Below are 18,185 nucleotides of genomic sequence, written 5' to 3'. Positions count from 1 at the left end.
GAATTTTCTCTGTAGATAAGTTTTTGAAATCTAATACTTTGGCTCAGGGAGGGCATGTTTATCTTCTGGCAAGATGATATCTGTTCAGGGTCTATTAAATATTATTTTCATTCCCCCATCATTATTTAATTGTGTTGTGTTTAAATTTTTAAAATAACACTTGATTAATTGTTCATTCAGAATGAGAGAGCCGAATTGCAGTCAAATTTATCTGGGATCTGACATTTTAATCTAATCTGATCAGAAAATCATTCGAAGCTGCAGCATTGTAACCAAGTTAACAATTTGTGCTGAAAGTACTTCCGTGCACTTAAGTTTAGAAGTGGGAAATTGTATTTAATGGAGGGAGTGGCTGTTGCCAAATAGCCAGCAACCATGTCTATGTGAAATTTTAAGGCTTAGGCAAAATTATAATCAAAAGGACAGCAATGTTTACATTAAGTAGATGTGCAAATGAAAATTACTCTCAGATTTCCACTTATTGCCCATCAGTCATGATGTTTGCATGTACTAAAAAGTTCTCTGTACAGAGAAGACTGTTGGGAATATCTCTGAGAATTCTTTTCAAATGTATAGAATAACAGTCCAATGGTGGTGGGCATTTCTATCTTCAGTCCCGTAAAAACAGAACATGTGCATGGAACTACATGTTCAGACTGTTATTTTCCAAGAACATTTTTGTGACTATAATAAAGCTTGGGACTATAGGAATCCATGCACAATGCTCCCGGATATGACAAGAGTAAATAGCTATTTCTTCCCTCACAATCAGGAAACTATAAGAAGTTCAGGCTGGCATCCATATAAACTAATATATACTGCACTCCTCCACTGTGAATTCAGGTAGACCACAGTCTTTTACATGAAAGGCAAGGACATGCCCCCATGCTGACTTTGAAATACGAAGCACTATAGCTAACATGACCTATGGTTTGATATAATCAGAATTAGTCCCGCTGCTTTGAATTATTTCTGTTTCCTTTTATTCATAGAATCCTGGCTATGCTGGGCGGCAAGAATTACCAGAAAACTTGAAAATTCAATTTAGAACTGTTGCAATGATGGTTCCAGACAGACAGGTACTGCTACTACTGTGCCATATTGTCATGCAGTATCATTTTAAATTTATAGGGCATCACTTTTATATCCCCCAAGCTTCATATACTCATTTAGCCTGGGCTATTTTCATTTTTCCCCTACTTTTGATTAATTTCTTAAATCTGTATGATTCCATTTCAGATCATCATGAGAGTGAAACTTGCAAGCTGTGGCTTTATTGACAACGTCATTTTGGCTCAGAAATTCTTTGTTCTGTATAAGCTTTGTGAAGAACAGCTTACTAAACAGGTAATATTTCGTTCTCTTGTTAGCCATGGGCAAAAGGTAGTCATAGCTAACAGCAGCTCAATCAGAATCTTTTAAGTAATAAAAATAAACATGTAAACCTAACTTGAAAACCTTATCAAGGCTTTTCCTAATTGATTTTGGCCTATTGCTGTAGAACGAATGATTAGATGAGTGTGGTCTAATTTCCTTATAAGTCTTCCTTTATCATGGTGATGATAACTGGCAATATCCTAGACCCAGGTTATTTATCTATTTAATACTCACATTTATACGGCTGCCCATCTTACAAAAAACAGGGTATAACAATCTGTGAAACAATAAATATATATAGGTCAGGGGTGGCAAACTCGATTTCATTGAGGGCCACATCAGGGTTGTGTTTGACCTTGGGGGGCTGGCCAGGGTGGGCATGGCCAGCTTGACATCACTTGTGTCGAGGGCACCTGTGGTGGTCTGAGCACTCTGCCAGCAAAAATGGAGCAGTTCCGTTTTCGCTGGTAGAGGCATCGCAGGCCAGTCCTTTGCTGTTTCCAGGGTGGCCCTGTGGGCCAGATCTAAGCACCACACGGGCCGAATCCATCCCCCGGTCCTTGAATTTGACACCCCTGATATAGGTAGTCCTCAATTTACAACCACAATTGGGCTCAGAATTTTGGTCATAATTTGGGGCACTCGTTAAGCAGGTCACCACATGATCTGATTCAACTTATGACTTTTATGTTGGTCATCAACTCAATCACTGCAGTTGTTAAGTGGAACACATAGTTGTTAGATTAACCATGTGGCCATTAAGCACATTCAAAAGTTTTTTCCTGCCAGAAAATAGCAAAAAACATTGCAAATCATGGTCATATGACTGTGGAGGGACAGCACAACATTTTATGATGATCAAAAGTGCTTTATAAGCTGTAAAGCATTCTTACTAAGGCTATGATAATTTTGAATGATTGTCAAGCAACTGTTTTTTTTCTTGTGAGGATTACCTGTACTTTTTAATTTAAAAAAATATATTTTAAATTTTAAAATGTACAAATCACACATTAAATCACAGCATTAAAACATCAACCACAATGTAGCCATTGAAGAACATCACCAGTTCCTTGAAAAATCTAGGTGTGGTGATATAACCAGGTCTTGAGGGACTTCTGGAATGATAAAAGGGTGGAGAGGAGAATGATCTATAGGGTAGACACCATGGCAGAGAAGGCCCATCTCCTGGGATCCACCAGATATAAGTCCTTGACAAATGCTACCTGCAATGTGCCTTCTCTGTCAGATCTAATTACTATAGATCACATTTTATTCATTTGTTTTTGTAAACAATTTTTAAAAACAAACCTCACCCATTTTGTACAAGATATATATGGCTTCTAGTAATGCCTATTAACACATGTATCTAATACACAAAAATTGATCCAAAATCATAGTAATGATTCTGTTGATGTGGACCCAAAATGTGCTAATAAGAGGACAAAATCAAACCAAATGAGTTAGTATTTCAAATCCGGTTCATCTGTAAGCACAGGATAATTGTAACCAATTTTTACTAAATTTTCCCTGAAACATCCAAAATACATTTAGACATTCCTTCGTTTATTAGCCTTACTTTAAGACCACAAGAAGTTAATGCCATGTTTTTTTAAGCAAACTTCTATTGGCTTATCAGGATATTCAGTATATTTAAGCTTATATTTCAGAAGTTGTATGTATAATAAATATCAATTTCATTAACCCAACTTCCCATTAAAAAATACTGATTTAGGAGCCACAGGTGACTCTTCCAAAATTGCAGCCATTGTATAAATTCTGAAGCCACAAATGCAAGTCATTGATCAAGGTTTACTATTTGAAATATCATGTATTTGTCATACTGTTTAAAATTAATAGCAACTTAGGTATATCTAATTCAACACAAATATTATGCAAGGGAATAATACTTATTCAGAACATCTTAATGCTCCCTATATGTGATTGATTTTGAAGTGAATTATCAGTTCTTAGCTGTATAAAACATAGCCTCCAGACACATCAACAGCACCGCTTGGACAGGCCAGGGTCACCATGTATAACTGGATATCATCAATATACTGATCCATACAGGACTGTGAACATACAGTTAACTTCACCCAGCAGTTTCATGTAGCTGTTAATATACTGTGTTGAGCTCTATCACAGGTGAGGGGCTGTGTGTTTGAACCAACCACAGAGAAAGGGAAAAAATGGTAATGTGATGCACTCCACTCCCGAAAAATATAGTAACTGACTGTATCAAAAGCTGCCAAGAGATGAAGAAGCACAATGATGGCTGTACCATTCTCTTCTCAGTTCCTCCAAAGATCACGAACAAGCATGTCCAGTAGTGTCTCGGTACTATATCTAAAAGGGAAGGTTGGAGACTGGATAAAAGTTGTCATGATCATTGGATCCAATAATGGCTTTTTGGACAGGGAAGAATGCTGCTTCCATCAAAGTTAATGGAAGCATACCTTCTTTTTAATCACTTGAGACAAACTTTTTATACATACATGTGTATATGCTAGTATTGAAGTACTTATCTGCAATAGAAAGTAGGTTTTACAGGTTTTCAAATGTTCACAATTCTGTGAATGCCATTACTAAAGAAAGAAAACATGCATAACCTATTGATGCATCTATTTTGTTTTTTAGGTTCACTATGATTTTGGGTTAAGAAATATCCTTTCAGTGCTGAGAACTCTTGGATCACAGAAGAGGGCAAGACCAGATGACAGTGAAATGAGTACTGTTATGAGAGGTCTAAGGGACATGAACCTCTCTAAACTTGTAAGAATTTATCTACTGCAGTGTTGGTATTGGGCTGGTTGCAATATTTTTGTTTAGCATTGTTTTGAACTGCATTTTCCAAATGAAAACAATGCTCTAAAATTATATTTTGACAACTGTCATTATTTATAAATCAGTTATTCCACTGAATAATTAATGAAAACATCATTCTCTTAAAAGTTAATTACTGTACTTAAGATTTGGAATAATTTATATCGTCAGATCAAAAATTGAAGGCTGATTTTGAGCAAGAAAACATATATCCCCTCTACACAGAGCCATAATTTTAATTTTGATCAGGGAAGCCAGTAGCTAATTTTGGTAAAAGAAGAAATATAGACAGTAAAATGTAATTTAAACTATTCTCTCCATGAAATATGAAATGTTGTAAAAGTTATGAATAACCTGGAAGCTGTTTAAACTTCCCATTGCTAGAGTAATTATGAAAATGATTTAGTAAGCTTCTTGTATACTTCTCTAGAAGTATTTGGTTCTCAGTCTGTCTGCATACTCTCTTGTGCATATATATAGTTACTTGATTTGCATACAATAAATTAAGCAGATTATACAGAAAGTAATAATATTGAAACCCCACTGGATCCAACAGAATCAGGTTGTTGGAATTTATGCAGTACTTCCATATAATTTACTGACGTTCATAAATTGTATCTAGCTTGGTCTCTATGTTCTCAGGCTCACAAGAAATATATATTTGAATATTCTCTTGCTGCTCCCTCCCCACAAGTCAACAATTTATATTTAAAAACTTTTTTTTTTTTTTTTTTTGTTACCCAGGTAGATGAAGATGAGCCCTTGTTTCTTAGCCTTATCAATGATCTCTTTCCTGGGCTGGTGCTGGATAGTAATACTTACGTTGACCTTCAAGCAGCAGTTGCAAATCAGGTTGATGAGGCAGGACTGATTAATCATCCTCCTTGGAATCTTAAACTTGTACAGGTATAACATTACATATTTTAGGCTTTCAGAAGACAGTATTGTAGAATATACAACTCAGTTAATTAAAAAAAAGTTCCAATGTGAATTTTACCATCATTTTTCTCATATTCTTTTAATAATGTTTGAGAGCCTCTTCTCAAATAATCCAAGTGTAAGACTACATATTTTACATTATGTATGTAGTTATTAATATTCAGGAACCATACCCAAATATAACTTCACTAGAAAGAGATATAACATCCCTTTTCCTCCACTTCCAATAGCCTAAAGCCTTCAGATAATTTAGGAATATAGTTCTCCCACAGTAATCAGCCAATGGCCATTTTTTATTTTATTTATTTTATTTATTTGTCAAGAACAAATTAAGTAATGTATATAAGTATAAGCATGAATTGAATGCATAAAATAGATACAAATAGAGGGAACATTAGGAGGGGGACGGTAGGCACGCTTGTGCTCTTATGTGGTTGAAAGTTCTGGAAATTGTAGATCAGGAAAAGGTCTGAAAGGGGCAATTGATATGAACTCATAGGCTCTTATGATTTAGCACCCTTCAAGATCAGTCTTCTATATCACAGGAATATTCTATTTATAAATTCTCTTTTAAATTGATGTTACAGGAGCTATTATGTATTCTGTTCTAGGGCATTTGGAGACAAAGGCCAAAAAAGTAGAATGTTGTATACATTTTTTTTCTCTATTAAGTATATTGGGATTTTATATATATGTTAGCAGTACCTAGGCCATGATTAACTTCACCATTTAGAATTTAGCCTTTTTTTCCTCTAATGACAGCGAGCTTTTTTCCTAATGCCAGCTCAGGGCCTCTCATAAAATATGCCCTCTCACCCTTCATGTTTTAGCCCTTCTCTGGAGAAAATATTTCTGAAAGCAAAGCCAATAATCCAGCTCCATTCCTCTCCTACCGTCCCTCCTTCTTTAGTTATATGAAACTTCCAAAGTACGCCACGGGTTGATGACACTTGGACCAAGTGGATCTGGAAAAACAGCAGTTATAACTATTCTGATGAGGGCAATGACAGAATGTGGATATCCTCACAGAGAAATGCGCATGAACCCAAAAGCTATTACAGCTCCTCAGATGTTTGGCAAACTGGATACAGCAACAAATGATTGGACAGATGGAATTTTCTCCACCTTGTGGCGAAAAACCCTTAAAGCCAAGAAAGGTATAATAAGCCCACTGAAGAGTCTGTTTATATTTTGAAATAAAGAATATTTTGAAATAAAGAAATAACTAGCAACATAATCACAGAATATCATTTTCCTACGAAAAGTGTTTTTCTGTTTTCATCTATACTGATAGGAATTATATCACTTGAACCAAGCTAATATGAAAAACTATACTTTTCTATGATACAAATTGTTTTTTATTTCAGTTTTTAGGCGGAAAACATACCAGTAAAAAAGCTAGTACCTGCACTACCATCTTCTCTTAGGTGGATAAAAGACCTGAATCTGATTGCAGCAGGGCTTAAAATGTTCAGCACAGTCAAATTGTAACATTAGATATGCATTACAGAATGATGAAGATGACGATGATGATAAGCTTATTAACCAAACAAGAAGTTTTGACTTTGTGTAAACTCTTTCATTTTATTTCCAGGGGAGAATATTTTTCTGATTCTAGATGGCCCTGTAGATGCAATTTGGATTGAAAATCTGAATTCGGTGCTTGATGATAATAAGACTCTCACTTTAGCAAATGGAGATCGGATTCCAATGGCTCCTACGTGCAAGTTGCTCTTTGAAGTGCATAATATTGAAAATGCTTCTCCTGCCACAGTTTCCAGGATGGGTATGGTGTACATCAGTTCTTCTGCCCTAACCTGGAGGCCAATATTGCAGGTATGTTTTCAGAAAGGATTTTAAAAAAATAATAATTTTAAATTGTTGACATCTGACTAGCATTCTTCTTGGGTTTTTTTCCCCCCCTCAGGGATGGTTGAAGACTCGTACTCCACAAGAAGCAGATGTATTATTGGGTCTATATGACAAAGTTTTTGATGCAGCATATACGTACATGAAACTGAATCTTTTTCCAAAAATGGAATTGCTAGAATGTAACTATATCATGCAGGTATATTTTTAATAAATCTAACAAAATCATGCCATATTGCTATCAAAATACACAGAAATCTCCTTTTCTTGACAAGGCTATTGGAAAATATGAGATACATTAAATACAACTTTGTTATGTCCCTTGTAAGTAGCAAAATATATTATGTAAATCCGCAGTTATTTTCATTTTAGATTATACTCCAGGTATTCTTACTTCTCTCCCTTTCTCTTCTCTGTTTTTAAAATATTTTCAGTCTATTAATCTTTTGGAAGGCTTGATACCCTCTAAGGAAGAAGGTGGCATTGTATGCCTGGCACATCTTCACAGGTTATTTGTCTTTGGCATAATGTGGAGTTTAGGATCCCTTCTAGAGTTGGATAGCCGGGAGAAGTTGGAAGCTTTCCTGAGAAACCATGAAAGCAAACTGGACATGCCAACATTTGATAAAGGGGAAACACATACAATGTATGAGTATTTTGTCAGTGATTATGGTAAGTGATAAAATAGTGCAATGCTTCTTACTTTTTTAATAACCCTGATATTTTTAGTATAGTTTAGCAGAGAACATTATCTGTTTATAGCTTATTCAGCCTATATGTTCTGACCTAGGCTTCCTGATATAGTAAAAAGCACACAATTAGTCCCCAAACCCTTTTTTAAAATTATTTTAACGGCTGTGAATTCCTTTCATTCACAGCACGTGCTAAATCACCAATAGTTTATAAATAGTTCAAAAGAAGTCTGCCACAGTCCTTTGGATAAGGCTGGTAAACACTCACCTTTATCTTCTTTGACATGCTGCCAAAGACCTAATTGGCAATTATCTTGGCAAGGCCACACGAAAACACAGAGTCAAAAACGGAGCTTCAAAGTACAAACCAACACCATCCACAATGTTGCTTCCTGCAAAGGCCCACGTGCTGTGCTCTTCCTTTATGTCTTATGGGAGGGGTCAATCATTTCCAAGCCTTACTCCCGAGTCATCCTTTTTGTTTTAACTGTTCTTGCCTTCTGGAAGCTCTGTGCATGTGCGCACTAGGAACAGGCTCCCCCTATTCCTCTGCCTCTCTGATGTCTGACTCTGGAGGCTCTGGAGTCCGCACATAACTCCCAGATGGCCCTGGCCCCATCTCTGCCTCCAACGCAGAGCCCTCGTCCGAGCGTTCCCCAGACTGCAGGACTGGCCCATGTTCCTCCCCAGCCTCCTCACTGTTCGACTCTGCTGCCAGCTCCGCAGGCTGCTGGCGGACCACAACACTATAACATGTAAATTTGACACTCATCCATAGATCAGAAACCCTCATTCATTTGGATGGTTTCTATTTGTACATTACACATTTTAGTAATTGCTACTGATGAGTCAATTCTGATTTAGTTATTTCATTAACTTTGTTGACTTGCATGCCATCTCAGCAATGGTGGGATTCAGCCAGTTCTCATCACTTCGGGAGAACTGGTTGTTAACTTTCTGAGCAGTTTGGTAAACTGGTTGTTGGAAGAAATCATTAGGACAGAGAACCGGTTGTTAAATTACTTGAATCCCACCACTGCATCTCAGTAACTGGGTGGCTGGAGACAACTTAGAATCATGAAGTTAAAACATAGGAAAATAACATTTAACAACAAACAGACAAAAGCCAAATTATCCTTGGCACGACACACACTGTGTAGGAAAACAGCACAAACCATTTTTCAACATTTTGTTTTAGAACTAGATAGATAGTTCTGAATGGCAAAGGTTTACCCATCAAAGGACATCCTCCCCAAAGGGGTGAAAAATAGGATCCCTTCATTCATGTTTTTCTTATTGTCCATTTTCACCCACCCACCAGAGAGCAGAAAGGTGATAGCTGTTTTCCAAAATAACACTTCACTGGTTACAGGTTATCTCATCACTAGTGTTTACTTGATTTCATCTAATTTTGGTCAATATGCCTGAAGATTGGTCTGACTGAGAAAAAAAATCAGAGACCTTGATTTCTTCAAGTCTATTGAGCTGCTACTGCACAGAATATCTAATTTCCTAACAGCTATTTTGATTAATAAATATAGTAGTTAAAGAAGATAAATAATTTGTGTTTTTCTACTGTTGTTATGTTCCATTTTAGGTGACTGGGATCACTGGAATAAAAAGGTTCAGGAATATGTTTATCCAACTGACAGTATTCCTGAGTATTCTTCTATTCTAGTTCCAAATGTAGACAATGTCAGAACACAATTTTTGATGGATACAATAGCAAAACAACACAAAGTGAGTGCATATTTTTTTGGCAAATTGTGAACTAAGGGATGCTACTTTGCCAGTGAATACAATGCACACATTCTGCTAAGCCATCATACCGTACACTAGTGTGTTTAGCTTTGCCTTAAGATTTTGGGTAAACCTGCCATTCAGGTTTCCGAACTATGATTTATGAAAATCTATTTGCTTTTTTCACAATTTCTCTCCTACTATTAAATTTTAGAAGTGGGAGGTGTGATGGACACATTTGTGCTCAATGTCATGCATGTTTAATTATTTGATTTTTCTATATGTGTCTATATGTTGTCTATTTTGTCTGTGGAGATATTTCCAAATAATTCTCCAATGAATAAAAACACCCTTCTCTAGCTAGAAAATATTATTCTTTTCTTTTAATTCTTTTATTTCTTTTTCTTACTTTGCAATCGTTCCATTCATCTTCTCTCCCACACCACTCTTTCCACACACCATTCCATGCCAAAATGTTTTTATTAGCTATCAAAGTGTGTGTGTGTGTGTGTGTGTGTGTGTGTGTGTGTGTGTGTGCATGCTGCAAGCGGGTGACAGATTTTATCTGTGTTTCTACAACTATCCTAAAGCTCTTTTTCTTATGGATGAAATGGCTTTAGCTCCAGTTCATTGAGCCCCAAATATAAATCAGAAATATTATATATAATTCAACAAGACAGCAAAGTCACGTTGCTTTTTTTGTTGAGTTTAAGTGTGTAATTTTTTTTGGCAGAAAAATATATAATATATAATAAGGATGTGAAAATAATGATACTAAAATTATTATAGGCAGTATTGCTCATTGGTGAACAAGGAACTGCAAAGACTGTAATGATTAAAGGTTATTTAAAAAAATATGACCCAGAAGAACAGTTATCAAAAAGTTTAAATTTTTCTTCAGCAACAGAACCTGGAATGTTTCAGGTAAACTGTAGATTTTATGAGCTGTTTCTAATAATCTGTTTCTATATAAACTATTTGAAATAAGATAAAGAAAAGGCACAATTTTGATATTTATTGTTAATACTCCAGCAATGATTATAAATTATTTTAAAGCATGCTTGTATAATTCCAATTGGTTGGCTTAAATTAAAATGAATTACATATACATATAACAAATAATTAAAAATACCTTCATTTTTATTTACTTATGTTTATTTGTGTTGTTTAATTATTAAGAGGACAATAGAAAGTTATGTGGACAAGCGGATGGGCAGTACCTATGGACCTCCAGGGGGCAGAAAAATGACCATATTCATTGATGACATTAACATGCCCATTATAAATGAATGGGGAGATCAGGTACAGTTCTAATAAGTATCCCTAATTCTACAAGTAAGCAATATTTTGTTAATAAAACTGATACTTTTAAAAAATAAGCTATTTCTGAAAACTTTTCCCATGTTAACAATATTTTCTGTTTGTGTTATAAAATTATTAGCACTGCTTAGAAACAGTATTTTAAGAATCAGTCTAGGAAAATTGTGGGCTGATTATAATGTTCTGCCTGAGTGGGGAATAACAAAATACTACAACTGAATAACAACTTCTATCTATTAAATAAGTACATATTCTTAAAGCAGTCAAGTCGTGTATTTTTCTTGACGTGCTTGCAGGACATTTTTAAGCAGTGCAACCCTTGTATGAATCAGGAGTGACAGGGATACATAGATTGCATTTTAATGGAATTCCTGCATATGCAACTGAACTGGGAGCTCATATGTATGCAGACAAATGTTGTATTGGGTTTTAAATCTGCAAAGAAACCAGGAGGTCAGCAATACGGCATCTTAACTGAATACTTACTGAATATGCAGTAAGGAGCGCCCGTATTTTATTTTAAAAGCCCCCAAGTTCATTCCTTCACACTAAGATAGTTAGAATAGGGAGAAATTTTCCATCATCTCCAAGAGCTATTTTCAAGATAGTCCATGGCAGAGGTGGTATTCAGCAGGTTCTGACCAGTTCTGGAGAACCGGGAGCAGAAATTTTGAGTAGTTCGGAGAACCGGTAAATACCTCCTTTGACTGGCCCCACCCCCATTTGTTCTCTGCCTTCCGAGTCCCAGCTGATCGGGAAGAAATGGGGATTTTGCAGTACCCTTCCCCTGCCACGCCCACCAAGCCATGCACACCAAGCCATGCCATGCCCACAGAACCGGTAGTAAAAAAATTTGAATCCCACCACTGGTCCACAGGTAAGAAACCAAACTCTGTTCATATGCCAGAATGCCCCTGACAACTATGCCATTCTACATGATTAGGGGAGATGAAGCCCCTGGATCTACCATTGTCCCACCAGCCTGCCTCTTTCCTTGCTGCAAGATTCAAAGAGCAATAATTTTCCCTTTCTGTGAAAAGAAGAGTTTTGGTCAGAATTCCGAAATGGTCTGTGCCTGAGTTCTCAGGAGAAAAGTCTGTGGACCATCATAAATGTGGGATTCTTACCAGCTATTGTTTGTACAGAGAAGATCAAGTCTTCAAAAACCTATATGTATGAGCAATGGAGATGGATTCTGAATAGGGGAGAAGGTGTAGGACTTCAGAAAAAGCAGGAGGAGTTGACAGAGCAGATAGTGAAGGGGTATCAAATTGGCGGCCTGCAGGCCGGATATGTCATACACAGGCCACACCCACACCAGCTCTACGAAGGGGAAAAACATCGTGAAACATCACATGCCAGCAACATGATGCGGCGAGTTGGACACCCGTGTGATAGTGGATTCCCTGTACCTGCTGCGGTACAGGGAATCCACTGTTCTGAATTAGATAACAAGAATGTTCTCAGTATAAAGAATTAGTGTAGTTTTTATTGTTAATAAAAATTGTCATTTTTGAAATCATTTTCATTTACTGTATATACTGTATTAATTCATTTTTGCTGTTGAAAGTTAAGATATTTCTTCATCCTGAAATCAGGATAGGTCCATGTTATTCCTATTTATTTTAGGTGGAATGATACTTTGCGTACAATGTAAAGGTACACTTAAACCACATTCTGCCATGTATCTCAAGTAGAATAAAAATATGTGGGCTTTTTTTTTCTTTTGAAAGAATGATCTGTTGCTTTTTAAAAAAATGTGCAGGTAACAAATGAAATAGTACGTCAGATGATGGAAATGGAAGGAATGTATAGTTTGGATAAACCTGGAGACTTTACTACAATTGTTGACGTGCAGCTTATAGCAGCAATGATTCATCCAGGAGGAGGTCGAAATGACATCCCACAACGCTTAAAGAGGCAGTTTACTGTATTTAATTGCACCCTTCCATCTAATGCCTCCATTGATAAAATATTTGGTACTCTCATTTTTCTGTGTAATTTTAAGTAGAACCCAAAAGATTTCATGCATTTTTATCAGTAGATAATCCTTTTCTCTAGAGAAACTAAAGCCATATGTGTGTAAGCTGTTGCATGGAATGATATTGTTGGACATCAATATTTAATCTAGTTAATAATTTTAATATTTAATTAATTTTATTTATTTAATTTTATTTTACGAATTATTTTATTGATTATTGATGAGGTGATCTAAAGAATGTTCTCCATCAGAATTAAAAAGAAATAAGTCTGCACCCAAATGAATGATCATGCTAAAAGGAAATTAAATCATTTTGATTCTCACCCGGTCCAAAAATATGGATGATAAATTGGATGATACATTCTCTAGAACTAAATTTTTCCTACTAATAGCTGAGCATTTCAAGGACACTGTAATATAGATTCTTCAGCCACAAATAACTGAGCATTCATATTGTTTGTATATTTTGCTATGTTTTTGCCCAGTCCCTTGGAGAATTTATATTCTAGGACCAGTAATGCTATCTTGCCAGAGAGAAACCAGGTAATTTGTTTTTGAGAGTCCTCCCTGGGGACTTATATGAAGGAGCCCTCCTGCTTCTGAAGATAATGCGAGTTGAAATCCAAAATATTTGGAAGACTTCTGGTTAGGAAAGATTGCAACCAAATTTTAACAGAGCCACAGAGAAAGGAGTTCTATCATTGCAGACAAAGGAACAGCACAGACATGAGACAAAACATAAAGAAATATAAAATTGTATAGTTTCAGTACCAGGGAAATCAGGAGATCCAGGCAGTTCAAATGTGTATAAAGATTTATTGTAAGCCTATATTCTCTGCAAGAATCTGAACTAGTAACAGTCAAGGAAAATCAGTAGGATTTAAGAATAGAAAGGAATTAATGGTGGGCTGGACTTAGATTTCTTGTGGGCATGAAAAGACTCATGACTGATGATGCGTTTGACCCCTCCCTACGTTTTAAATAAAATTTCTTGGACAATTCAGACTTTATGAAAATGCCAGACTTGCATCGTAATGAAAAATGATTTCCAAAATGGAGTGCCAACCATCAGAAAGTCCTTTTGCCTAGTTACCATCTAGTTCAGTTGAAGCTGGTAAAAAAGGAGTTCATAAAGAATATATAAAAAGGGCTTTCTCATTAAGATCTTACCTGAGTTTAATCTTATGGAAAGAGAGTAGAGTAGAGCATATCTACAGGAAATTGCAGGAAATATAAATAGCAAAATTTAGTTCTGCATTGCTTGCCATTTGGAGATAAGCCTTGAAATCCAACAGGCTTCAGTTTTAAATTATTCTTAAAGAATTAGGGTTTGTTTTTTTTCTATTACAAGACAGACTATCACTCATTGTCATATTTTATCTTGCCAGTTCTGTAATTGTGGCCTAATAAGTCCTTTAATTAAGCTATGTGTTTACAATCCTATACAGCTAAGAGAAAATCAGAAAAATTACAAATCCATACACTTGAACTGACTGCATGACACTGATGCAATAAAACTTCAGATTTAAAGCTGTTCTTATTTGAAAATATTAAAGCTAAAACTGTTCTATTATTTTTCAGGAATAATTGGCTGTGGATATTTTCATTCATGTAGAAATTTCAAGCCTGAAATAAGTGATATGATAATGAAATTGGTATCCGCTGGTAGAATATTGTGGCAATGGACTAAGGTATCAAAATCAGTACTTACTAGAAAGAAATTCACTATTTGGAAGTTATGGAAAACAAATCTGTTTTTATATGTTGTAGATGACTAATTTGATTCAATTTTCTTACCTGAACATAAGTAAGTAGAGAGTGCCAGAATAATCTTGACAGGTGCTAGAAAAATCTGGTCCACTAAGATATAAGTACTTATTATGCTTTATGCAGTATTGTAAAATTCTTCATTATCTTCTGTACTTTGTTATTTTTTCTTGCAAGAGTTGTCCTCTTTGTTTTTTAAATTTTAAAATGAGAATAAGGCCTCCGCCTTACTTTAATTTATGCAAGAAGCCTTATTCATATGGTTGCTCTGAAAAAAAAAAAAAATTCATCCTAGACAGGGATGAATCTAAAACCAGCCCCACTGTCCCTTAATCGAAATACACAAGTATGTAGTCAAGGAAAATTCACTCAAAAAGAAATTCACAGGTAAGATATATTTCCCATGTAGCAACAGTTTAAAACATACTGAATACATTGTACTTGTGCTAGTGTATAAGGAAGTCAATTCTACATGGGAACCTATGTACATGCTTTTCACTTCTGCATTATGAGAACTTTAACAAATACACATACATTTATATATATTTCTGTTATAGATAAAGATGCTGCCTACACCATCCAAATTTCATTATATCTTCAACCTGCGTGATCTTTCCAGAATTTGGCAAGGCATGTTAACAATTAAATCAGAAGAATGTACTAGTATTCATACACTTCTGTCTCTATTTAAACATGAATGTACCCGTGTAATTGCTGACAGGTATGACTATTTACTGAAGCATTACAAGTAATAAGAGAAGGAATCAGCCACTTTCTATTCGGTTTTCATTCTGAAATCCAGATTCCAAAGATGAATTTGGAACCCCAAAACAAAACTACAAAAACGAAACTGCAAATGTACACCCTGTACAAGTTGCTTTTGCAATGTGTTAGAGAAAACAGGGGGTGAATGAGCAGGCAGAGTCTAATATATCTATTTTGACTCTGCTTTGAAGGACCTGGACATTTTAAGAGATTTTTTTTTTTAATTTATCTTTTAAATTATTATTTTTCCTTTCCATCATAGGGAAAATGGAGAGGGACTTCATATGTTGAAAAAATTTTCAACTGTCATCTTCTCCCCTCCATTTTTCCTGACTCTGTTTCAACTTGGCTAGTACTTCAGAAGGCTGATGTAAGGAGACTTGACATAGCAATTTAGGATGTCTTATATCACCACAGAACTGCTAGAGGAGAGCAATAAACCCCATATTTCCAGAAGGTCAGAAATGGAAAAGGTGGTGATGGAAGCAGAAGGTCTTTTTCAATATTTTTCCACCTCTGCCCTTTCCAGCTGCCAATCAGTAGCTGTCTTTATACCACAGGTCAAGGAGAGGAATTTGAGCTCCTCCCATTTAGACTTCTATGTCATGGTTAAATTGACATCCAGTGGTGCTGAAAGCAAAGGAAAACAAGATCCATGGAAGATCTGGGTGGCCTCTTGCCATGTAACAGAAAGTATGTAAAGTTCAGATGTAGTGAATACTCCTGTTGCAATATTTTCAGGATCAGACTCAATAAAGATAATAGAAGTTAGAGATTTAAATATATCTCTTTTTATTCATAATAGGCATTCTATATTCGCTGAATATTCAAGATAGAAGCAAGGAAAATGGGGAGGATGGCTCCTTTTATATACAAGGGGCGGAGCCAGGAATGGGAGTGGTAAAATATGAATACATTAAAGCTCAAGTAATAAGTTAACCCCTGATGTTCCATATATACATTATTTACACATTAGAGAATAAGGCATTTACATCTGACAAATCCCCCTCTAAATGCCGGTTCGTTATACAACACCAGTTACATTCAGATTCAGGACAATATAATACATATAATTTAGAAGTTAAATATTTGTGTTGTTTAGAAGGTAAGGGTTTTGTTAATATGTCAGCTAATTGTTCAGAAGTATCACAATGTATTGCTTTGATGAATCCGTCTTGAGATAGTTGTCTCACGTGCTTAAATTTTATATCAATATGCCTGGACCTTTGTCCAATTGCATCGGATCTAGAAATTTCAATGGCCGCTTTATTATCTTCATGCATAATAAATGGTAAAGTAGGTTTCTTCCAAACATCTGTGATCAAATCATTGAACCATACAAGGTTATTTGCAGCTTTAGACAAGCAAACATATTCTGCTTCTGTGGTAGAGGTGGCTACCAGTTCTTGTTTACCAGTATACCAGTAAACTGGACAATCGTTCAATAGAAAAACATAACCAGAGGTACTCTTTCTGCATGATGTATCACCAGCCCAATCTGCATCAGCATAACAAGTAATTTTTGGTTCTTTGTCATTATTGGGTTCCAATATTAAACAAAAATCTAATGTACTTTTTAGATATCTTAAAATTCTTTTGACAGCTTCCCAATGATACAAGGTTGGCTTGCTAACATATCTTGACAATAAATTGAGAGGTAATGCAATATCTGGCCTAGTCCAATTAGATATATAAAGGAGTGAACCTATAACTGATCTGTAAAATGTGTTGTCTTTAAACTCAGGGGAAGATTCATCATTGTTTCTAAGAAAATCAGTTTGCATAGGTGTGTCACATGTTTTGGCATTATTTAAGTTACATTTGTTTAGGAGTTCAATGATTTTATCTTTCTGAGTAAGTTTGAATCCCCTTTTTGTTTTGTTAATTTGTACACCAAGGTATTTATTCACTCTACCTAGTGATTTCAATGAGAAGTGTTCGTTTAACTTATTTACAAAGATTTCCCTGCTCTCTTTATGCTTTCCAATATATAAAATATCATCCACATAAATTAATACAAATTCAATATGATCATTACTCTTTTTTACAAAGAAACAGTTATCAGCAGTGGTGGCGTTGAAATCCATGGTCTTTAGTACTTTTACCAAACAATCGTACCATCTTTTGCCAGATTGCTTCAATCCGTACAGACTCTTATTTAGTAACCAAATTTCGTTCTTATTAGTGTATTGACTGTGTGGTGCTCTTACATATATTTCCTTATCTAATTTTGCATGTAAGTATGCAGTCTGTATGTCATATTGAAACACGTCTAGATTGAGTGCAGATGCTACTACAAGAGCTGTTTTGACACTCTCTGTTCTCACTGTGGGTGAATATGTGTCAGTATAGTCTTCTGGATATTTTTGTGCATAACCTTGTGCAACTAGTCTGGCCTTGTATAAGGTATTACCTCCTTCTAAATTCTTAATTTTATAAATCCACCTGGTACCTATAATTGTTTTATCCTTAGGTGCGATCGCAGGTGTGAATACATTTAATCCTTGTAAACTTTTCATTTCTTTTTCCATAGCTAGTTCCCATTTTTCTCTTTCTTCACGGGGAAGTTTCAATACTTCCTCATATGTATTAGGTGTTATTTGTTCTCCATCCATATGCATAATATAATCTTTGTATTTATTTGGTATTTGGTTTCTATTATTTCTAATATTTCTTTCAGGTTTGCTATGGTTGTCATGCAAATATCTGGCTTCCTTTTTTGTTAATGTGTCTGTCTTTATTTTATGCTGACTATTTGTCCAAGTTTTGGTTTTGTTCTTACTTTTGTTAATATTTTGATTTTCTGTTGTTCCTTCCTCGCAAGATATATTATCTTTGCTTTTATTAGGAAAAATTTCATTAAGGTGCAACTTAGACCAATTGGCCTGCTCATGAAACACAGCTGTTCTGGA

The 18,185-nt window shown here is 35.4% G+C and overlaps 1 protein-coding gene across 1 annotated transcript in view; it reads left to right on the top strand.

The window, feature by feature from the left end:
- The window catches only part of DNAH8 (dynein axonemal heavy chain 8), a 131,023-nt gene that overhangs the window by 54,569 nt on the left and 58,269 nt on the right, over positions 1-18,185 (top strand). The window contains exons 42-55 of the mRNA XM_070949873.1: positions 993-1,079; positions 1,240-1,347; positions 4,015-4,149; positions 4,945-5,106; positions 6,050-6,296; positions 6,734-6,975; positions 7,067-7,207; positions 7,443-7,680; positions 9,298-9,440; positions 10,230-10,364; positions 10,620-10,742; positions 12,526-12,739; positions 14,323-14,432; positions 15,066-15,229. Of these exons, the coding sequence (XP_070805974.1) occupies positions 993-1,079; positions 1,240-1,347; positions 4,015-4,149; positions 4,945-5,106; positions 6,050-6,296; positions 6,734-6,975; positions 7,067-7,207; positions 7,443-7,680; positions 9,298-9,440; positions 10,230-10,364; positions 10,620-10,742; positions 12,526-12,739; positions 14,323-14,432; positions 15,066-15,229 (2,249 nt within the window). The remainder of the gene's footprint in view (positions 1-992; positions 1,080-1,239; positions 1,348-4,014; positions 4,150-4,944; positions 5,107-6,049; positions 6,297-6,733; positions 6,976-7,066; positions 7,208-7,442; positions 7,681-9,297; positions 9,441-10,229; positions 10,365-10,619; positions 10,743-12,525; positions 12,740-14,322; positions 14,433-15,065; positions 15,230-18,185) is intronic.

The sequence above is a fragment of the Pituophis catenifer genome, unplaced genomic scaffold, assembly GCF_029215685.1.
Source record: "Pituophis catenifer annectens isolate HBS135680 unplaced genomic scaffold, rPitCat1.0.hap2 SCAF_1, whole genome shotgun sequence".
Lineage (NCBI taxonomy): Eukaryota > Metazoa > Chordata > Lepidosauria > Squamata > Colubridae > Pituophis > Pituophis catenifer.
This window is presented reverse-complemented; position numbering and strand designations above follow the sequence as displayed.